Source organism: Beta vulgaris, chromosome 7 (assembly GCF_026745355.1).
Source record: "Beta vulgaris subsp. vulgaris cultivar EL10 chromosome 7, EL10.2, whole genome shotgun sequence".
Taxonomy (NCBI): Eukaryota; Viridiplantae; Streptophyta; class Magnoliopsida; order Caryophyllales; family Amaranthaceae; genus Beta; species Beta vulgaris.
In genome coordinates this window covers 30,480,543-30,504,381 of record NC_079208.1, presented here as the reverse complement: position 1 = coordinate 30,504,381, position 23,839 = coordinate 30,480,543, and the positions used below count along the sequence as shown (strand labels likewise).

The 23,839-nt window shown below is 37.3% G+C and overlaps 1 protein-coding gene across 2 annotated transcripts; it reads right to left on the bottom strand.

Moving 5' to 3' along the window:
• Nucleotides 1-6,467: 6,467 nt before the first annotated feature.
• Nucleotides 6,468-23,235, bottom strand: LOC104898938 (DExH-box ATP-dependent RNA helicase DExH8). Of its 2 annotated transcripts, XM_010686073.4 has the most exons (14): nt 22,886-23,233; nt 20,840-21,017; nt 20,063-20,236; nt 19,444-19,591; nt 14,207-14,530; nt 12,846-12,992; nt 12,580-12,760; nt 11,862-12,142; nt 11,614-11,736; nt 11,374-11,518; nt 11,040-11,296; nt 10,764-10,958; nt 9,395-9,922; nt 6,468-6,897 (listed from the first exon to the last, which is right to left on the bottom strand). In XM_010686073.4, the coding sequence occupies exons 1-14, from the start codon at nt 23,031-23,033 to the stop codon at nt 6,682-6,684; spliced, it is 3,045 nt and encodes a 1,014-aa protein (XP_010684375.1). In that variant the 5' UTR covers nt 23,034-23,233; the 3' UTR covers nt 6,468-6,681. The 2 variants fall into 2 exon arrangements, with proteins under 2 accessions (XP_010684375.1, XP_010684374.1); XM_010686072.4 differs by having other exon boundaries at nt 10,764-11,296; nt 22,886-23,235.
• Nucleotides 23,236-23,839: the final 604 nt, after the last annotated feature.

Sequence of the window (23,839 nt, the reverse complement as noted above, 5' to 3'; positions counted from 1 at the left end):
TAATTATGAGATTGATATCATGTTTGTATGGAATATTGATGCAAGCATGTTGGTTGGGAACTTTATTTATTAATTCACATGGGGAAATTAATATATTTGTTAGTTGGATCATGATTGATTCATGTGTTCCCTTATGTTATTATTTTCACTACTCTATGAGGACTGTGGGCCTTATTTGGTAAGTTGATATTTTATACATTTGAAAGGTAAATTGGTTGTTTGCTTGGTTCAACAAATAAGAAGGAATTAATCTTCGGTTGTAAGTTGTATGATCTCATATTTAATCCTAAGATACAAAGAAATAAAGTTGTGAATGTTTGATTATATATTATTTGTATTGCTTGTGCGTCATAACAAGTAATAATTGGTAAATCATGTAAAGTGAAATTAAACTTGAATAGTGATAAACTTTAGACTGGTGCACGTCTGAAGTTGGACAATCAGGAGTTGGGGTACATGGTGGTCGTGCCATGGCTTTTTTGGGAATTAGATTGATCACCATTCCTATTTTATTTAAAAGGTTCCTCGATATCGTAGGTCATTATGAAATACGGAGTCGCGCTCGTATTTCGTCTCCCTAGGTGAAGGCTGGTTTTTAGTTAGACAACTCGGTCCAATGACTATTCCATTACAGTAATAAAAAAGGTTGTTAAAGTTTAGTGCAGTAAAAGTTATCTACAGATTGTATTATTGTTATTTATCCCTGCTTAATATTTATTAGTATCATGTTAGGAATGTTTATTTATTATTATGTAGTACTCAACTTTGCTGACTACGTGCTTTGTTTGTATGTGTTGATCATGGCTTTACCTTATTGATCCTGTGATGACTCATTCTTGGTGAGTAGATTCTCTAGTGCATTGACATCTACAGGTGTGCAGATGATGCATCACGGGGTTTCGAAAATTGAGAGCTTGTGTAGCATATCGTTATATTCATTGTTCTAGTAGATACATTTATATTTAAGTTTGGTTTTGAGTTCAAGTTAACGATGTTGTTTGGTTTTGAATTACTTTGTTATTTATTATATTTCAATTCTAAAGTTTAGTTATATGTTTTCCGCTGCAAAATTCTGAATAAGCCGATACGTTATCACACGGGCGAAAATGCTTTGATGATTCTCTAGTTCTATATTTGAAGAGTATTTTTGAAAAAGATAGAATTATCGAGGTGTTAAAGCGGATTTGTTGCTGGCAGAAATCATGTTTAGGCAACTGTGTGTAATTCCTTGTTGTAAGCTTAAATTTTTTTGGTTTGAGTTTTCTAATGGATTCTTGAAATCTCACTAGATATGATGATTATGCCTTTGAGGAAGCGACTTTGCGATTTAATATTACTGATTCGTGAAATCTAATAAACTTGCTTATTATATGCTGTTAGAGTCTAGAACTCTTTTATGAAAATCTTTAGTCGTACTTTCTGGTTTAAATCCGATTAGCATGTCACCGGGAGATTCTGACAGAAAGGAGGTGGACATGACCGTGACGCACCAAAGATGATTTTGGAAAGCCCGGGGTGAACTTCTGATCAGCTACACTGCTATCCAGAGAACCACATTTCCCATCGACCACTTATGGGTCACGTGAGTATCTGCAATGTGATGCTTTATTTTTGCTAGGTTAGCACTTAGGCATATTTGTTAATTTAGCTGTATTTGCATGTTGACGGTAAATGCCATCATTTTGGTAAATTTCGATCTTAAGATGATTAAGAAGGTTCGCAAGAGTCGCGAGCAAGCGACTATGATTGAGCAGAGCGGGCTTTCTCGCTTCATCTGTGTTTACGAGACCCTTATGGATGTTCATTCCTCCTAGATCTTATCTCGTAGCATGATAGAGTGGTGGTGGGATACCACCAACTCCTTTAACATGCCTTGGGGGGAGATGACCATTACCCCCCTTGACTTCTCGTTGATCTTTGGTCTGTCTTTTATTGGCATCCGAGTCCCATTAGCCGATAGCCTGGTGTTCAATAGTGGTGAGGTCAGGTTGCTGATTGGCTTCGTCTCAGATATGCTTCCCCAGGCGCTGACATATACCTCCCGCACGGAGTCGTCCAGAGGGGTTTCATCATGGATGGGACGACAGAGGAGCTTAAGGTTCGTATTCTGCTATGGCTAGTCCTTTGCGGAGTACTGCGGACTGACAAAGGATTGTGAGTTTCGACACGATACTTGAGAGCTTTAGCTGATTTGTCCAAGGTGCATACTTACCACTTGGGTCGAGTTAAGCTATTACAAGCAGATGGATGATGACGCACAAGTCTCCATCTTTGGTCCATAGAGACTTCTTGAGGTACGGGCACACCTATCCTTTGTGTTTTATATTGTTATCATGATTTAGATTGACGTTTTATAGTTGCTACAATTCTGGTTTTATGAGTACTTTTTGGGTCTTCTCCAGTAAGGGTTTTGGATCGCTCCTTTTGATACCTCCTGTTGGGCGCAACACAAGGGTAATGGATATACCTCGGTGAAGGTTGCTCGGAAGGCCATCAGGCGCGCTAGGATGGATTAGGTAATTAAAGTGAACCAATCTTTTTGTTATTTTTTTAAAGATGTGACGAGGTGTTGACTCGTTATTTGTTCTACATCTCTTTCCACCCTTGGGCTTTGTACCCAGAGTTGCTTGACCGAGCTGAGAGGGCTCGATCTCTGACTCCTTAGAGAGTTATCTTTTACGGGGAGGACTGCCCCGTGTGGTATCTTGGCGAGCGTGTCATGCGCCAGTTTAACACTTCGCCCTTGTTGATACCTCATGACCCGCCTGCCACTATGATGGATGCGAATTCCCTCAAGCAGAAGATTGAGGATAGGGTGGCGCTTCGTGCAGACTACCGAGCGTTTATTCATCATGGGCAGTACTACGTTGCCAAGCTTTTGCCTCGACTGGCCCCTCCTATAAGTTTTGACAAGGATGTGAATGCCCTTAAGCTATGCTCAAGGTTCATGCTTAGGTACGTGCTAGGATTAAGAAGATGAATGAGAGATACAAGGTGTTAGCTAACAAGAACCGCAAGCAACATGTCTACAAGGAATGTGACTTGGTTTGGCTACACTTGAGAAAGGAAAGGTTTCCCAACATGCACAAGAATAAGCTTATTGCCGCATTCAGTGGATTCTTTCAAGGTTATTGAGAAAGTTAATGACAATGCTTACAAGCTAGAGTTGCTACGAGACTATGGGGTAAGTTATACTTTCAACAATGGGGACCGCGTCATATTTAAATGATGAAGAAGATGCTCAATTGAGCTCAATAGCTTTTGAAGAAGGGAAGGATGATGCAGGATTAGATGATGCTCCATTGATTGCCCTTGGATTGAGAGTTCCTCACTTGGAGCTAGGTAGTATGCATGGATCGTTCCTTGGTTTTCTTACTACAAAGGTGGTAGGATGCACACTTACTAACCTTAGACAATAAGCATCAAAGGGGAGTGTGATTCATGCCTTAATCGAGTTCTATTATGACTCTTTATAACTTAGTCATAGTTACATTTGGCTTACAAGTTTTTACCACTCCACTCTTGGAATAGGTTTTTCTTGTTTTAAGCACTCTAGGACTCTTACTTCTTATCTATAGTTATTTCATACTTATCTTATTGTTAGTTAGAGTTATATTAAGCATAATAGTAGTTTGATTTAGTAGTACAAATAGCTTAGTTTGTATTATACTTTTACATAGTGAAATGTAATTGAGTTTGATCAACTCAAGTACTTTGTGTACTATGAAAGTAGCTAATTAAATTATTTAAGCTTTCAAACCCTTATTCTAATTCCTTGGTGATTAAATCATGTATAAGAAATCTAAACAAAGCATATCCATCGATTTATCCATTCATAACCATTGGATTACGTCCATACTTTCATCATTGTTCACGTTTTCCTTATTTAATCTAAGGTTCAATATATTATATTGGCTATTTTTGTATTAACAGTTTTTAAGGTAAAAATTACAAATAGTTGGATCCTTATAACACTTAAGGTAAGAAAAAGCTAGTAAAACAAAATATTCTACACACAATGAGGAGAATGGTAACCAAAGATAGTTGCCCATGGAGACCACAGATGATGTGTATTTTAATGCTAAAGACACTAATTGTTTGTAATTTTATTGTGATGGTCCAATAAAAATGGAAATATAGAAGGATGGATCTCTCAAATCACGGATTAAGAAGTTTTCTTATAAGTCTAAACTTCAATAGAACATAAAATCGAAGTCTTGTACAGTTAGAATTAACAACTTACACGTTAATGCTTAACAATTACTTAAACTCAAACATGGATTTCATTAATCGTAAATTGTAACCTTATATAGGCATTACAAATTAATTAGACTAGACATCAAAAACTAAATAACAAGATCACTACAAAATAACAAACTGTTAACTAATCTCTCTAACTCTACCTTGGGCGGCAAGTAAGAGTAGTTACACGCCTATCATGCTTTATTCACCTATAGTAATTAGACTTTTAATGTGCTTAAAGTTTAAAAAAACCTATTCTAAATATAATAGTAAAAACTTAAGCAAAAGACTTCTAAATTAACTAAAACTCCTAATTTACATAGCATTCCTAACAGAACTAGAAGACTAAACAAACGAGTCCTAACAAAATTAGAACTTGTAGGAAACGAGTCATTCTCACATAGAGCATCCCCTCCCACTTAGAAGCAACCTTGTCCTTTAGGGTTTTCTAAGCATGAAACCAAATCAACTGCTCCAAGTGTGGCGTATATTCAACGACCCAAGAGTACTTTGTAAGCGTCAATACCCAAATAGTAGTTACATGCTTATTATGCTTTATTCCCCTAGTGTAATTAGTCTCCTAAGATGCTTAAAGTCTGAAAACCTGTTCTATGTAGAATAATAAAAACTTACAAGCTAAAAACTTCTAAATTAACTAAAACTCCTAATTTATGTAGCATTATTAACAGAACTATGAGACTAAGTAAATAAGTCATAACATAACTAAAACTTGTGGGAAACGAATCATTTTCACATAGATCAACAATGATTCGATAGTGCCTAATTTATAACTAGACACCAATCATTACTTCACTAGTAAATATTTATGGTTTAACTATCATCATAGATATTATATGGCTTTTAATATAGGAAAAATTGATTTTATCTGTCCCAACTATGGGCGCCCTGATAAAAACAGTCCCAACTTCAATTTATTATTGTTCAGTCCCAACTTTTGGGGGTATTTTACAATAACGGTCCAGGTTGACCAGTAACCGGTTTAAGAGGTCACCTCCCCTCCCCTGCTTTAACCCCCCCTTAGCCACCTTCCCTTCCCCCTCCCTTGCCACCTCCCCTCCCCTGCTCCAACCCCCCTCTCTCCCCTAACCCACCACCCCCAACACCCAGCCCCCCTCCCCTCCCGCCAGTCGCACCGCCCCCTGCCCTTCCCGCCAGTCGTGCCGCCCCTCCCCTTCCCCGCCAGTCGCGCAACACCCCCTCCCCTCCCCGTCCCTTCGCGCACTCAACCCCCGTCGAGTCTTCGGTCTTCATCTCCTCTCACTCAACCCCTATCGAGTCGTCGCCTCCTCTCAGTGTTCGCCTCGCCACGGCGTTTGCGGGGGAAGGGGAGGGGAGGGGGTTGTGCGACGGTTGCAGAAGAAGGAGAGGGGGTGATGCGGCAGTTGTAGGGGAAGGGGAGGGGGCTGCGGGCGGTGGGTGCGGCAGTTGCAGGGGAAGGGACTGCGGGGGGTGGGGGGTGGTGGCTGCGGGGAGGGAGCTGGTGGGCTGGTGTTGGTGGTTTCGGGGAGTGGGCTGGTGTTGGTGGTTTCGGGGAGGGGGCTGGTCGGGCTGGTAGGGCCAAGGTTGGTGGTTTGGTGGTGGGCTGGGGTTGTTAGGGGGTGGGGTTTTTTTTTTTGGCAAGTTTACCTGCTACAGCAGGTTAGAAACCTGCTGGGACCGTTATTGTAAAATACCCCCAAAAATTGGGACTGAACAATAATAAATTGAAGTTTGAACTGTTTTTATCAGGGCGCCCATAGTTGGGACTGATAAAATCAATTTTTCCTTTAATATATTAATATTCTCTCATCACACTTGTATCCATGTGTTCTTTCAATTCAAATAGTTTAATGTCAACCAATCAGGGGATTGAAAGGCAACAACCTTATTATCATCCATTATTTTTTTTTTGATAAGTATTATTATCATCAATTATATTAACTAATATACACCCCTTTCGAAACTACAAAGTGAAATTCATCTGATTATTGCACAAATTCAAAGATGCTCCTCATGTGACCATGTCACGTTTTTTCTGGAGGCCAGATGCACAGTGAATTGGATTCGATATATCTTACACTACTTCCTCTCATCTAGGTGAAATCGTAAAAGAAGATACAGGAATTCACCTGGATAGAGTTACCCAACTTCCCTTTTTTAATTAGGTCGCAAGCCTCCAATGCCCAGGAATTCAATCATAAAGATTTTAAATACCTAAGCCAGCATAATCATATTTCAAAATGCAATCATTAGTTGGCTAGTTAGAGATGGGTGCAGTTCCTCCGACAAAATTACTAGAGTACTATGCTACTGATAAGTTAAAACTAGTGACGACGAATATTGAAGCTGCACAGATTGCCTCATTTTAAGCTGATAAAACTAAATATTAACAGGTTGAAGTCCAAAAAGCTGCACGGCTCATAACTCCAGTCCGATAATTTACTGGTGGTTGTGCAAGTGATCATGCAAGGCAGAAGCGTATTCTCCAAACTGCAGGTCAGAAGGTGGATGCAGTGTGAAAACATAGGAAACGGGACTGGATAGTACTAGAGGTCTTTTAGAATTCACAGCATCTGGCACAACTCCAAACGTCGACTCATCAAATCGAAATGACTCCATCAGAAAGAAGAAGCAATCTCTTCCCAACTTCTCCACCTGCAACACCGCCAACAATATGTCAAAAAAATTGAAAGAAATGGCTTGAAATACATGCAGCTGCGTCAGCCAACTTTGTTCCAACTATCAAAAGGCAGGATAGAGGAGTGAGGTCAACAAACGGACAGCCAAGCTCCTAATATTAAACAAATAGTTATTGAAGCCTGCTGTTCTAGATAAAATTAGATGCAAACTAATAAACATTAATGACTAACCCATATTCAAGTAGTATCTCAGCTATTAATAAGTTCATAATTTTAGTCCTCCATCCCATATTAATTGCAACAGTTTTTATATCCAGTCGTTCCATATTAATTGCAGCTATACCCCCATAACTTTATGTTATCACTTGTCACTAGACAACTATACCCCATACCTTTATTGAAAATGATGATTCAACAAGAACAATCCATCCCCAATCAAAGTACCTACATAATTTATCTATGATATATACATGCCCAGTATCTTCTATCAAATCAACTTTAACATTAATTAAAATAATAAAACCTATGCCTCACTCTATTTACTTCCTAAACTATGTGCACAATGGTGTATTGCAATTATCATGGGACAGAGATAGTATATATTTGCGCACTAATTTTAGTTTTGAAGATATCTCATGTAAGAAGGATTGGATCCATAACGAAGGAAAATTGTGGTACAAGGCAACTTCCTAATGGATCATTATGTGAATATTGGAAAAAATTTATAAGACTTTGTGCCTCTTGTAGACTTGTCCCAACATCAAATAAGTGACCAGCTCTTAATTTGATACATTTATGAGGGTCTGTCACCTAATGATAGATGCTGCTAGTGGTTGTGCATTGGTAACTCATTCTCAAGCTAAGACTTTAATTTCTAACAAGGCACATAATACACAATAATTTAGTACAAGAAATGATATCGCTTTAAGTTTTCTTAAAAGTCGGTTACAAAAAAAATGCTCAACAAATTGCTACTCTAAGCACTTAAATGTCTAAATTTGTTGGAAATGAGTCTAAATCTAGATTGTGATATTTGTTCTGATATTCTCATACTATTGATATTTGTCCTACTTTTAAAGTTGAAATTATAAATGCTTTAGGTTGTTTTTCTGGTCAACCCCAATGAGAATATAACCCATTTTCACGCTCCTTACAATGAGGATTGGAGATATCATCATAACTTAAGGTATGATCCTAGAGCACCATTTCTTCAAACCAATCCCAGGCCTTATGTTGGCAATGAGTCAAGACACCTCGCGAGCTACTCAAACTCGAGTCGGTCATAGCTCGGTCATAGCTCGAACTCGACATGTTAACGAGTCGAGTCGAGCAACCCAATACTCGACTCGAAAAGATCATGAGATAATCAAAAATAATAATATATATATACTTTTTATTTTTTTATGAAAGTTTAACCATTTTTTCTAAAAGTTGGAACTTTTCTTTATAAAAAGTACATTAAATGACCTAAAGGCAAAGTGAAGGAATTTCTCCTATAAGAAATAGAACTAATTCCTCCTTTTTTTTTACTTGCAACACTTTTTTTTTATCAACTCCAATGCAATTTTTGGGTATGAGAGAGGTAGAAAGGAAAAAAAAAAAAAAAGAAGGCCCATGTGATTGGAGAGAGATAGAGAGAAAAGAAAAGCAAAAATAGAAAATGTTGCAAGTAATTAATTATTTCTCTTTTAGGAAAGTGTTGCAAGTAAAAAAAAAAAACGAAGGAAGTATATCAAAAAATTATATATTTCTTGTTCATAAAAAATCTACAAAGAATGCAGATATGTAGCTGGAACCGAGTTCGAGCTTGAGCAAAGTTCGAGTTTGAGCTCGAGCTTTAACCAAGTTCCAGTTCGAGCTTGAAACGAGTTCGAGCTCGAGTTTGGGTTCTGAGTTTGAGTTCGAGCTTGAAAATTTGAAGCTTGCGAGTTTTCGAGTCGAGTTTGGGTATGAGTTTTCGAGTTCGAGTCGAGTATAGTCAAACTCGAGCTCGGCTCGCATCATTGCCAGCCCTAGCCTTATGTGCCAATTACTCCTCGACCCCAATCTTTCAGCCATTCACCAAAACACTCAGTGGAATAATTGACTACTCAAACTGGGCAAGTCCAAAGCTAAGATGTCCAATACCAAAATAGATCCGATGTTAGATGTTCATTTACAACACATGGACACCCCAATAGGTCAGATTTGCATTTTTCTAAGCAACCTAGAAACTCAACTTTTAGAACAACTTCCATCCTAAACCCTTCCCAACCCAAGGGAACATGTTAATAGAGCCATGATTGAAGAATAGTGGGAACTGCTGCACCTTTAGTATATGAAACTGAAGGCAGTGTGAATTCTGAATAATCGAGCATCCAAGACATATAAGTGTCCAAGGCATAGTCAGAGGGTAATCCTCTGAAAACTAAAATTTTAAAAGCACTAAGGCAACATATATGACTAGGTCAAAGACAAAGCAGTTTAACAACAGGGAACAAGAATTTGAAGGTTTCATTAGTAACATGTTGTACCTGCAGGTGTGAGAACCTGATATTGTTCATGGTAAGGATGACACGCACGTCGAACAATGTATCAGCCAATATGCGCAGAGCCAAATGCTCAAAAAAGTTCTGCAAAAGACGCTTTTGTCTTTCTGGGCTTTCATCACAACTATCAAAATTTGGAAACCAGAAGACACGCTTCACTTTGTCCCAAGAAATAGGATTTTGAACTGCTCTGAAGGTAAAAATGTCAAAAGGTTGATGTTTGCCCCACAAAATTTGAACACCAGAGAGTGATGGATCAAATACAGAGGTCTGTGAGAGAGGAGTTGTGGCTATAATTTTTGATGGTTCACAATGCTGAGAGAAGTTTGATGAAAAATGCAAGTCCGTATCATCCAGCACCAATAGACAACCATCGGAAGACGTGGGAAATAATTTCACAAATGCTGCAGCATCACCACCTTCATCTTCTGAAATGCATAAACTTGATCCAGGTGACACAACTTGTGCACCAAGCTCATGAGCAAAGACACATGAGCCACCATTTCGACAACCCTGCATATCAGTTCTAACAATTGTTTAGAGCTGGAATAAGCTAGATAGCAGCAAAATGTGTGGAGAAAACTTAAGAGAACAACAATAATGAAGAGGTCAGATTACAGTATCTTAGAGAGGTGTGTCCATCCATTTCCTAACGCCTAAACACGATACAACAAAGAGCAAAGCAAGCAGAGAACTGTAAGGAAAAAACTTTTTCGCACTATTACCTTTTTCTATATTTCTTTATGTATTCATTGACTAGCTTCACAGGTCATGGCTGAATTGATGGAATACAACAGACCGAAGGCCACTAAGAACTGTCAATTTCATAAATTTTAATGGCACAATTAATATCCACACCTAGGAGCATGTGCACATCATGCTATAGGTAACATGTTCTTTTCATTGCACCTACATGCTTTTCTTTTATCATTTTTCCATGTTCTTTTTATCAATGTACTTGCATGTTACTTGCATGCATATTTGGCTGAATAAATGTTTTACAAGTGTATGTTCCTTTTAGGATGCCTCTATGTTCTTTCAATTTGAGCATATAGGTGTAATGAAAAAAATATGTAACAGGACTGAGCATGACATCATGCTCCCAGATAGCCAGATGTAAGATCTAAGCATTGGGCTATTCACCTTGCTCTCAGAATAGAAATGTAACAGTCAACTTGTTGTCCTTTTTGTAGCTCACCATACACAACAATATAAAAGAGACTAAGTTCTTAACTTCATATCATCAATATGGAGCATCAAGGTGTAGTAGCATTTGAGACAATATCTAAAAAATGTTGCTCTCTCCAGCAAATTACCACCCAATATCAGGTAAAGTGTAGGCAGATATCAGTACCTGTAAAGATGCAAAGAATTTGCACACAGGTCTTCTGGCTTGGAGGGAATGGGAGAACAGGCAATCATTGCCTCTATTACAAAATCCTTGGACAAAAAACCTGCACATTGATATTTCCCCATCAAAATGTGACCCCTTCTCCTCAACATAGTGATGAGGGTCCTCAACCAAGTTTCCTGCATGCTGAACTCGGATCTGACAAGCAATATTTACTAGACAAGTGAGACTGCATACTATCAAGTGAGGAAAAAAGGGAGGACATGCAAAGGGTGCTACCTCTTTAATAGCATTTGCAAACTTCTCTGCCACGCTTTGACTTTGAAACTGGTGAGAGGACACAAAAGGCATAGCAATACATTTTTTCATTTCATTGGACTCATTTTCCTCAGGAAGATCAACAGAATCATTACTTGGCTGACATTCTAGAAGGCACTCATGTCTAAATTCATAAGGATCATAGTAGGAGGGTAACCCACAAGAAGAGGCAAGAAACTTAGGCCTATATCGATGCAACGAACATAAAATGTCATTATCTGCATAAGAAAGTGCTACATATTAAACCAAATTCTGATGAATAGTTCCAAGGGTCTGAAGATACATAGTAACATACATATTTCAGAAATTTGATTCATCGATGACGGCAATAAATTATGGAAGAAGCACCATTCTTCTTCAAATTTGGGGAGCAATGCCTGTGGCACTTTTATGTTTTCAACTTTTAAAAGCTGTTTCAAATGCTGCAACCGAAGTTTATCCTTCATAGCAAGAGAATGGTCGATTATGTTATATATGTTGTAAAATAATGCGCCTAGATGCCTAGAAGTTCGCGACAAAAAAACATACTTTTTACCTTAAATACACGTTGCCAAAATTGATAAGCACACAGATTCGCCAAGAAAACCACCTCCTTCCTTCCACCAAGAGAAGGACCCTCTCCGTTTACAGCAAAGTAGGAATCTGTATATTCCATAAACTGCAGATGATAACCAATACTTAGAAAAACGGATGCATACAGAAATCTGTCAAATATATATGTAAACCACCATTTTCACAATGCATCTATAAATGTACTAGACAGATATGCTTCACTAGAAGTACCAAGTTTTCCTGACCAAAGGGACGCATAATGGGTTGTGGCTGCATATCCATCATTATGCCAAGTAAAATGCCCTCACGTAACATTCCAGCAGCACCAAATTTGAGGATCAACACCGAAGCATCAAAGGATAATGAGAAACTGGCAAGCAATCGTCCGTAAAAGGTGGGTTCATATCGACCCCTTGGATGTGCTTTGTGAATGGCCTTTATACTCACAAGTAAGTTCAGTGCATCCCCTATAATGTCAAGATCTGGTGGGTCCAAAGCCTTCTGGGACAAAGCTGAAAGCAAACTCAACATATTAGAACCTTAGTCATGCTAGAAGCAAACTATGTACTTCTGATATGATACTTTGACTAAAACCATAACCAGTAATGTATTCCCAGGCAAAGTGAACATGACCCTTAATGTATCCCGGGGCAAAGTACGACTACCAAGCAGGCAAGCACATAGTAACGCGTGCAATATCAAACTTCACAAAAGACTTGACCTTTAGTATGAAAGAAACTCAAGACTATCAGTAAATATAGAAGATGCACAAGAACAAACACAGAAAATTATCTCACAAAAGGTGACAGCAAATTATTGTAAATAAATACACCCCAACAAAGAAACTCCAAACGACAAATGAAGACAATTGAGAGAACATATGTGTGGTGGGGAGGGGGGGGGGGGGTGTGGTGGGGAGGGGGGGGGGTGTGGGGGGGGAAGGCCATACCTTTCGGGTCATTGATAAACTTTGATTCAGCACAGCAAATAAGGAGCACCTGTAGTCTCAATGACAGCCTTAAAATTGCAGGAGATTCGAATTCTAGCAGCTTATTATAAAATGATCCTGTAACCAACCTATAAATCTGGCCATCACATGTTCGACCAGTTCTTCCTCTACGCTGATCAGACTACAGCACAATACTCGGTACAATTAGAACTAAAACGATTTCTATAGAAACTAGACATCAGTTTATGATGATACTCTAGGAATACCTGAGATTTAGAAACCCAAACAAGCTCAGATGTATCCATTTTTCGATTCTCATCCCAGTAAACTTGTAATGACCGGCAAGAATCAATGACATACGCAACTTCAGGAATTGTCACTGATGACTCTGCAATATTGGTGGCTAATATAACCTACACAAATCATTTGATGATAGTAACATCAATCAGACAAAAAGATCAAAAGCAGCTCATAGTACAGAATAAAAGAAAAACAGCGGGGGAATATGCGACAATCATTTCAAAACCCATAAATAAAGGCCCAGAAAAATCAATCGAGTCACCCAGATATTAATGTAGTAAAAGACTATTAAGAGGGCCTTGCATGAGAATGCAAATTTCTGAAAAGTTAGATAACATATGCCAACAAAACAAGTATGTTGATAAATTATTGAGCATACATTGGGAAGAAAGCCTTTTGCCCTCATTTATAACGAGTAACGTCTACTCACATTATTCAAGTCAATTAATGCTCAAAATTACGAAGAATATGGTGATATTAGAAGGATAAGGCCATTTTTATCTGACCACATCCCATCTAGGGTGAGAGCCTCTTCAAAGACATTGGGAAAACATAGATACTGTTGCCAATATAGTGCCAAATTGGGTCAACAACCACAAATTTAGGTCATAAATTTACGTTGAATGTGTTCCTAATTCCTATTACTAGTTGTCATATTTTTCTTAAGTGCACAACTCCACATATTATAGGTAGACATTTAAAGGCTCCATAATTAGAGCTAGTTTCAACTAATTGCTAGCAAAGTTGACAATTAAGTGCCACCATCGAGTACGATTCCTGCAACTACTAAAAGAAAGAGAATGAGAAAATATATTAGGTGGGGGTTGGGGATGAGTAATGAGATACCATCTTCATAGTGAGGCAAGAGAGGGCAAGTAGAGAGCAAGGTGAAACTGTAGAAGGGTGACAGAGGAAAGGGGATAAAACTTTTTGTTCAGTGTAACTCATTTACTAATCAAGGGAAACTTCAGCTGTACACAAAGTATTGTTATTCAATTTTAGAAGTGGACAAGTGGACAACGATTCAGGATTATTTTAGGGAATACGGAACAAAATAACAAAAAGAGATATAAAATTAGGATCTTAAGAGAGTAGCACGAAAGGAGAAAAGACTACAAAAAAATAACGTATTTCACCAAAAGATTCTTTTGCCTTTTTATTCTTTACTCAATCATAGCACGCACTATCTAAACCATCGTTGGAGTTTAAAGAGATCAAATCAATAATGGTACACTTCAATACCAGGACTATTTGCGTCTGCAACCCCAAACACAATAAGATAAACCAACTAATCACAAAATTGTAAAGAGAGAAAAACCAAATGCACCTTACGATGGAACTTCGTTATCTTCATAGCCATCAAAGCTTGATTTGTATCCACACTGCTGTGTAAAATATGGACCTTGAAATCGGAATTAAATGACTTTAAGAGGGACCATTGCTGCTCCAATGAATAGTAAGTTGGAAGGAAAATCAAAATGCTCTTTTCAATGTCCGGCTCATTTTTATGTATGTACAAGACCAGTTCGTGAATAAGTTTGTGCACGTCGTGTTTGATTTCAGCCTTAGCCATAGATGGGGTGGTGCCGCAACAGTATTTCACACACAATGAGTCTGAAGACTCTGCGCTCTCCTCAAGAAATTCCACGACCTGCCAGTGTACAGAGGGGAGTAAAACTATAGGAGAAAATCCAATCATAAACTATCACAAGAGAATTTCTCTTTTTGACAGTTGGCTCAGTACAATAAGAAAGATATATTGCCAATCATTATTAAATGAAGAAACAGATGAAGAAAGAATAATTCAACAATAAATCAGATCACTTCGGGCCAAATGGAAATCAATCTAAATAGTTATATTACCAACATGTTAGCAGCTATATCAACCATCAAAATTAGGAAATAACACCATTTCTATGTAATATCTCTGTATATAGATGAGAAGACCCAGCAAAAAATGCAGTTGCTATCACAAACTTAGTGATTTTCCCTCAAAAACAGGACCCAAAGAAGTTTTTCCAGCAGGCTTACAGCTCTCCCACGGATTCAGGCTTAAAAAAAATTTAAATCAAAGACCCATGAGCGTAAAACTCAAGCTAAAAAAAAAAAAAATCAAACAGTCACCAGCTTAAGACGAACTATTTGCATTCATTTGGAGCCAAGAAGAAGGCCTCGGTTAGTAAATGCTCTCATTGGAAGCACGTAGCTAAGGCCTAGGCAAAAGGTTCTTTCTCTCCTTCTGTAGTTTCTATCACTGTCGACTAAGGCAGGTCTAAACAACCTAGTTTTTGTTCTGCATGTTGTGTTCTGGTCTTGTTCTTGTTTGTCACTATAACTGATACAAATGCGACAAGGTGACTCAAAATATTGAAATCAGATGATCTTTTCAATTATCGGATTTGGATCATCTCACAATTCAAGGTTGCTCTTAAGCCCGAGTTTGTCACTTATTTTACATGGGATGTTCCTTAGAGCCCATTGGAGCTGCTGTCAAGGAGAAGCATGGAGGTGCATGGTTAGGCGTGTGCGTGTTTATCCCATTCGCTGTTTCAGGCCATATGTGCGTTTTCATTCTTTTATGCTTTGGTGTGTTTAAATTATGCTTGTGATAAGGCCAAGAGTTAGTAATTCTTGCCCTAATGATCAGCCTAGTAATTAGTGTGGGTTTAGCTGAAAAAAAGAGCCTCTAAACCAGTTTATTAATGGTGCATTTATAGACCGTTACAAGAGGAGTGAAAGGGGGAGTCTTTCGTGCTTTGCAGGGGGAGTCTTTCGTGCTTTCTAACCGTTACGTCACGGACAGTTTTAGGGTTATTTTGAGCTGTACTTTTTCATTTTCATTGCTGCATATACTTCTTATAAATAGGGAGCTAATGATAAGTAGAAGATCAGCTTTGAGTGATTTGATAAAAAAAACCTTGTGTTGTAAACCCTTCAATTTTGAGCTTGTCTCAAGTTCAAGTGTTCCCTTATTACTTTCAGTGTGTCTTGAGTAGTAAGCTCTGGGGAGATGACTGAGTCTTATCTCTAGCCTAAAACCCCAAAACTTTGAGTAAGTTCTTGAGTTTTGGCAAACTATTTTTGTTTCGCGAGTTTCTAAGAGTGTTGAGTGAGTATTTTAATTCCTAAAAGTTAAGATCATCATCCTTACTTGGGAAGGTGGTTTTAACACTTACATCATCTGGTATTTGAGCTACGGTGAAGAGATTAGAGGAAAAGACGCGTTTTTGAAGTGAAGGGAAAATGCTGGAATTCTACCAGTTTTATGTCAACTTTCGAGGACGGTATCTCACTTCTGGAGTCCAAATCAAGTGATTCTTTTCTCGAATCTGGTTTTTTGTGTAGAATACTGATATAGATTTCAGAATTTTTTGAGTTCTTTGCTAGTACACTAGGCAGGTTCCTGAAAGTTGCACAAAAAGAAGCGAATGCAGCGCATCAGATTTTAATTGAAAATTTCTCCTTCATCCGAAAATCTTTTGAGGAGTTTCTTATTTTGAAAGTGCTTAAAATTTCCTCAACTTTAACAATCTGTTAGCCTTTGAGAGTCTCAAGGCCATTTTCGTTTTCATTCAGTTGTTTAAAGTTTCGGGCAAAATGCCTTTGTACTTGTAATAGTCTAGCAAAACAGTGGAAAACATGGCTCATGGAGATCTTGCTAAGATTTTACAGGTGATTACACAAAAATTAGAGAACTTGGAGTCGGTATAAGGTGAGTCAAAGCACTAGAATGGATGCAATGCCGAAATGATATTGCAAACTAATAGAAAACTGCATCTTTTGGAGAATGAAGATGGAGATGTGATACCTCCTGGACAGTTTGATGAACATAGGGGCTAAAATTTCAACAACCTGAATTTGATGGGGGATTGATAGTGAGACATTTCTTGATTGGACGAGGCAAATGAAAACCGTCCTCGATTATAAGGGTTATGATGATCGGAAGAGGCTTGAACTTCTTGTCCTTGAACTCAGAAAACTTGTTGCCTTATGGTATGAGAACCTTAAGTCCAATATGAGGTGATTTTGGAAAATTTGGTGGTTCCTTCTTTGATGATCGATGTTGGTGCGGAATAACTTTTGCAGCTCGCCAAAAAAAGATTTTTGTGAAACATTTTGATACTATTTTATCACCCCCTCCCAATTGGTTAGTTCACACTTTTGGGGTTAAAAGAACATTATTGATCATGACTATGATTATCAAGTCGAGGTTCAATATAGTGGTCCAAAATTTTCTTTTGCCACGTTTTCAGGTGTTGTGCTGCAATGTACATTGTTTGATATGATTCTCATTTCTTTTGATCATTTTATGCTTTTGAGAATTGGCCAAATTCGTGGTCGCGTTTTTTTCAAAGAAAGAGAATGATACAAATCCAAGGCGACCGAAAATATTGAAGTTTGATGGTCTTTTCAATTTATTGGATTTGGCTCATCTTACAATTCAAGGTTGCTTTTAAGCCCAACTTTGTCACTTATCTTACATGGGATGTTCCTTAGAGCCCATTGGAGCTATTGTTAAGGAGAAGCGTGGTGGTTCATCGTTAGGCGTGTCTGTGTTTAGCCCATTCGCTAGCCTCCAAAACAACTCATTAATGGTGCATTTATGGTCCTTTACAAGAGGAGTGAAAGCGGGAGTCTTTTGTGCTTTGTAACCATTACATGATGGATGGTTTTAGGGCATTTTGAGCTGTACTTTTTCATTTTCTTTGCTGCCTATACTTCTTATAAACAGGGAGCTAATCATAAGTAGAAGATCAGCTTTGAGTGATTCAATAAAGAAAAAACGTGTGTTTTAAACCCTTAACCATTGAGTGTGGCTCTAAGTTCAAGTATTCCCTTATTTCTTTTGAGTATGTCTTAAATAGTAAGCTTAGGGGAGATTGACTAAGTCTTATCTCTGACCTAGAACCCCAAAATTGGAGTAAGTTCTTGAGTTTTGGTAACTATCCTTGTTTCGTGAGTTCCTAAGAGTGTTGAGTGAGTATTCTCATTCCTCTTAAGTTTAAGATCATCATCCTTACTTGGGAACGTGGTTTTACACTTACATCAGTAATAGTTTTAAGGAAAAATTCACAAGAGAGGGCCCAACTATTACCCATTTTCTTTATAAGTCCCAACTATGGATGTCCCAAGTTTACTATCTTGTGATTTTCATAGGTCCTGAGTTACTTATAATTGGTTTATAGAGTAAAATTTTTAAATGTTTACCATTTTCGAAGACTTTCAGCAATCTTACCCTTGAACCGTTTATAAGTGATTCAAGACTTATAAAAATCACAAGATGGTAAACTTGGGACCTACGGGGAATAATCCATAGTTATGACTTATAAAAGAAAATGGGTAATAGTTGGGCCCCCTCTTGTGAATTTCTCCTTGTTTTAATATTCATTTATCTATCTAACCCATAATGGAGTCTTCAACTCTTATTTTGCTCCTCTTTAGCTCTTCTAATATAAGAAATTTAAGAAATTGACAACAGAGGCAAGGTATCAAGGGCCACTGAGTTTTTATACATGATAATTTTCATGTAAGAGCAGTTCTTCATGCTTCCAAAGATGGGTCGTTATTTGGATTCACATTTCCCCCTCACCTTTAATCCTGGTTTCACCCCTGATTCATACTACATGTCCTGGTTTCACCCCTGATTCATACTATATGCCATCAAGCAGACAACTATAGCAAATTACAATACTCTGATTAAGAAGTCATTTTTTCTGCCACGAAACAACACCACTAGGAGTAATAGCCTTTAGTGGTAATCCGGCCTCCCTCAAAATGGGTGACCACTCACCAACTACAACCTATAGCAGCTAAAAAGGACAGTCTTCTTGATATGTAGATATTTTACTTCAACTGCTCAGATTGAAACGGCCTTAATCTCCACTTCAGATGTTAACCAACAAGCGTAGAGCATATTCTACATCTAAGACCTCGAAAACAAATGACGTTCTTCTTCAACTAGTGTCTCTAACTTCTCTATTTACTACATATTCGGTCCTAAATCCACTTATTTACACTTCATTTACCAGTCTACCCATGTTCTACATTAAAACCTTCAGACCTTTACATCTCAAAGTAATGACAAGATTTAACCTTATTTTCGGGCTTTGGCTATTAAATTCATCACCCATTCTTGCGAAATATTATCATTACCTATTCTTCATGACTGCTCCATTAGTAAAGTTGAGCGCTAAATGACAGAACATGAAATAAGCAGCCATCTCATGATGATTTAGCAGTATTCAAAACTTGTCAAAAGCAATTATAAGATATGGCCGATGGGTGACATTTCAACACATGCAAACACCAAGTCATCTGAATGAAATTCATCATAGCAGTCAAGAACTTTCTAGATTCTGAATCTCCTCTCCTTGCAAGGTATGCCAGGAAAATGAGGTTCAAGGAACATGTTAGAAAGGTTTTCTTGAAAAGTTAGGTGGTTAACTCACCATAGAAAATCTCATATATCAACTAGGTGAAATATAAAATGCATAGAAGATGATAGAAACTGCATAGACAAGCAATCTTTAAGACAGCATCCGAAAACTAAGATTTAAAATTTACCTGTTCAAGGTAGAGGACCTTCCGCTGAAAATTGGTGTGCTGACTAGAGCTGGGAATAGCAAGGACTTCCACTCTCTCATCTCTGCCAAGGTCCTTAAAGTAATCCCGGTATCTTGATATATCAGCGGTCGCAGACATCAACACCAGCCTAAAAAAATTGAAATTCCATAAGGAGATTAAACAGAGCATGAAAGATGACAGCTATGGCCTATGTGCTAGAAAACATAGCCTAACAATAAGAAATAGGGTTAATTACAAACGTCTTTCACCTTCTAATATTTTCTCCGGTAGCTATGTGAATATGACACTTTAGATTGCTACCAATTTTCACAATAAAGCATTTTGTGAAAATAAAATAGGATAATGAAGAAAATTTTAACATGTCTTCAATCTTCAAACTTTGCTAGTTCCCTCCAGGTGCTATCTCAAACTTCTATGTAAGCTTTAATTATAATTGTTATAATTGTAGAACAGAAAAACATTAATTTATCCACTTCTTCTACCAAACAGCTTACTAAGACAAGGAACTAGAAGCAGTTGCAGTGGTAAGGGTGGAAAGAAAAGATAAAAAGAAAAAGGAGTAATGAATCAAACAAATAAGACAAATGAGCAAGGAAACCTTATGTCTTTGTTTCTAAAAAGAAACTGCTTCACACAGACAAGAACAAGATCAGATTCTACTGATCTCTCATGCACTTCATCCAGAATGATAGCCTTGTACTTGAGCGCATTTATTCCCTTCTCTCGCATTTCTTCAAGCAGAACACCAGCAGTTTTAAAGATGATTTTTGAACTGCAATGAGATGCAGGTTAATGTTAGAATAGGTGCTGTTTCACCAGCACATAGTTCATGAAAGCAGCAACAATAAATGGCTCATGGTCTCATCTTCAGATGTAAAAACAGTCGAAATAGTAGACATAGAGATGCATTAGTTATCTCCACATACATACAGGAAAATAGACCCTAACTAGACAATATGCATAGCAGGAGACAAATTGAAAACTGCAGTTTATGTCATATACTCCCTCCAGCCCAATTTAGTAGGGATGCTTTTTCGTAGTATCTCAGACACACATTTGACCATTAATAACATAAAAGCATAATTAGTAAGATTATTATAATCATAGAGATAATTATAGAGGTACACATTGAAATAAACCTAACAAGATCTCACATGATAATATATATGCTTATATATTGGTGAAAGAATACAGTTATAATTGATGAGTTTTGACTATGGAAAATCAAATGTTGCAACTAATTTTGGATGAACAGGGTATTAACATAATAGAGAGAGAGTTCCTTTAAAGACATATGCCCATGAACATGACACTAGAATGTGGAAAAAATGTTAATACATATATAAGTCATGAACTTATTGATGCCCGCCTATACCTGGACGACATGACTTTAGAGTGACCAATGTGATATCCAACCTCGCCTCCTACATCACATTGAACAACATTTGCAACCATTTTAGCAACAGCTACAACAGCAAACCTTCGAGGCTGTGTACATATGACTGGGGTCATGTTTGCTTCGCGGAGAAACAGTGGAACTTGCGAGCTTTTCCCTTCAACACACAGAATAATACACATCTTCAGCAAGTAATGTAATTGTTTTGTTTACAGAACATAGTTTAAAGTAGGAGAAATGTTTTAACATCCAATCTCAACAGTCAGGCACTTATGGTGGTACCATATAAAGGTAATGTAGTATCTTAGACAAATAGGACAGTAGGTTTTCCTGTAATACCAATCATGCATACGCTTATGGTGTTATACGCTTCATGATGATAGTTTAAGGTGGCAGTAGTGGTAGGGACGTAAAAAATTTGGTACATTCTAAGAGGAACCTACCGTGCAATTTTAGCTACAAGACAACAAGAATTCCAAAGCCTTAATCCGAATAGTTTGTGGTTGCATGACTCTAAGACTTTATCTTTAATGGCCGTCCACATTGATCCTCTTCCTCCATTCTCTAATATTAAGTGGTATATGCTCTCGTAAACCTAATTCCTTCACATCATTTCCAAGACCCTCATCCAAGTCACCTTTGAAGTCCCTCGGCTTCATCTATAATTCCCACTATTCCAACTCTCCACTACCCTAACCAATGCATCATCTAGTCAACATCTCAGATGCCCAAATCACCATAACAAGCTCCTTTTTATACTTTCTCCGTTCCACAAAGAAAGCAATACTTGAGTTTTCATGGTCTCCGATGCACAACTTTGACCACAAATATCTTTGGACATATATTAATGAAAATTATCAAAAAATTATATTTGGAAACAACATTTTAACATAAATCTAACAAGATCTCACATGACCATGTTATTATTTATATAGTGGTGGGAATTCGTGGTCAAAGTTTGTAAAGTTTGACTCTAAAAATACAAGTGTTGCATTCTTTTTTGGAGTGGAGGAAGTGTTATCCCCAAATCATGCAACTGTCACCCTCATTTGAATATCTCCATGTCCAAGTTCTATCTCTTAAGTCGTTCTCACACATCCATCTCAAAATGCACATCTTTCCTACCCCCATCTTCCTAATACTACCTCTATTTTAAGAGATGGAATATTTGATTTTTTTTTAATCTACTCATGAAAAAGGCAAATGTTGCATTTTTTAAAAAAACAAAGAGATCGTTGACGTACTATAAAATTTTCCTGGTTACTCTACGCTTGAACAAAATTCCTATTTACTCTACGCTTGCACAAAAACTATTTTAATCTTAGATGTACTCTACACTTGCACAAAAACCCTAGTTACTCCTTGCATTTGAGCCACCCTATGAGTCACAATACTTTCAAAAAGTAAAGATAAAATATAAAATCGAAAAGGTGGAGCCTTTAAAGTCCCAACAAACATTTCTCGAATATTCGATAACAGACCAGAAATTACAATCTGATATCAAATCATCACTACATCAGAAATTACAATCTGATATCATAGTCATCACTACATTATTAAGCAATAAAACTACTCCTTGCAGTTCAGTCTATTCAATTTATTTTCACTTATTTGAACTTATCTAAAGTGATTTTAACTTATCTAAACTTATCGAAAATTACTAAAGATTATTATAATCTTAGATGTTTACAATGTAATGGGTTTATTCTATATGGTGTTAGAACTTATTGAAATTTCTCTGATCTTACTAGAACTCATTGAAAATTATCCAAACTAATTTTGTTCTAAAATAACTTAACAGAACATAGTCTTAACCCTTAGTAGCTGATCAGCATAACTAAACCTAAAAAAACCTTACCAGAATTTGCGGGCTACGAAAATTCTTTTTAAAAAGATAAACAAACTGAATAGCCAAAACTTGCTACTTAAATCTTCTACATTCAGAAATACATATATAAAAATAAACCGTCATCAACAATGTGTAAATTGAAAATTCAGAAGAAGAAAAAAGCGTCGAAATTATACCGCAACCAGTTTCACCAACTATGAGAGTGACTCTATTCTCCATAATTTTGTCAACAATTTTCTCTTTCATCGCCATAATAGGAAGATGAGCGAATTGCGACGCAGAAGGAAGCGACGAACTACAAGTTGGAGACGGTGGAGACTCCATTGAAGTTCCAGCGAACTGACGAAGGAGAGAGAAAAGAAGAAAGACAAGTAGTTGTAGATTATAGTCCCAACACTAAAAACTACTCCAAAAACTGTTGATGAACCAGCCCTAAATACACTTTTAGTTCGCTTTTTCTCACTTTGTTCTTCGTGTTTAGCTTGTGTAGTTGTGTTTTTGTGTAAGTAGATCTGTCTTCAGACTAAGGATGTCTCATTGTCTTGACTCTTGACTCTTGGGAAAGTATTGCCGTATTGGGGTCCACTTTGGAGAAACTGCGTAGACTTGGAGTCATGGTGCAGCAGGAGTAGGAAGGCAGGACCGTATTCCCATATTTGATATGGGCCAATATCATGGCATTTATGTAATTTTTATAACAAAAGTAATATTAAAAAATTATAAACTTTTTGTTTTTTATAATTTTTTTTTGGCTTATTAGTTGAAATCTTATATCATATCTTAACAATATCTTATCATATCAGTTAGCTATTAAATCATATCTGGGCTACATCTAATCATATCAAGTTAATAGTATGGGTGATATTGGCCCATATCGGATATGGACAAATACTTTCTCGCGGAAGTGTTATTAACACAAAATTAAGTAATTACTCCAGCTTATAATATAAGTCATATTTTTAAAGTGTTTTAAAATATAAGGGCTTGTTCTCTTCGACATAAAATAGTTGAACTGAACTGAATTGAATTGAATTGAATTGAATTGAACTGAACTGAACTGAATTGAACTGAATTGAATTGAACTGAATTGAACTGAATTGAATTGAATTGAACTGAACTGAAACGAATAG

Bases quoted from the DNA above. Each gene is read 5' to 3' on its own strand.
- LOC104898938 (XM_010686072.4), bottom strand. From the start codon at position 23,033: ATGGAGTCTCCACCGTCTCCAACTTGTAGTTCGTCGCTTCCTTCTGCG. The intron at 20,237-20,839 runs GTATAGGCGGGC...ATCTCATTGCAG, and splicing joins TCTAAAGTCATGTCGTCCAG to TTCAAAAATCATCTTTAAAA. The intron at 11,519-11,613 runs GTAAAAAGTATG...CTTGCTATGAAG, and splicing joins TTTGGCAACGTGTATTTAAG to GATAAACTTCGGTTGCAGCA.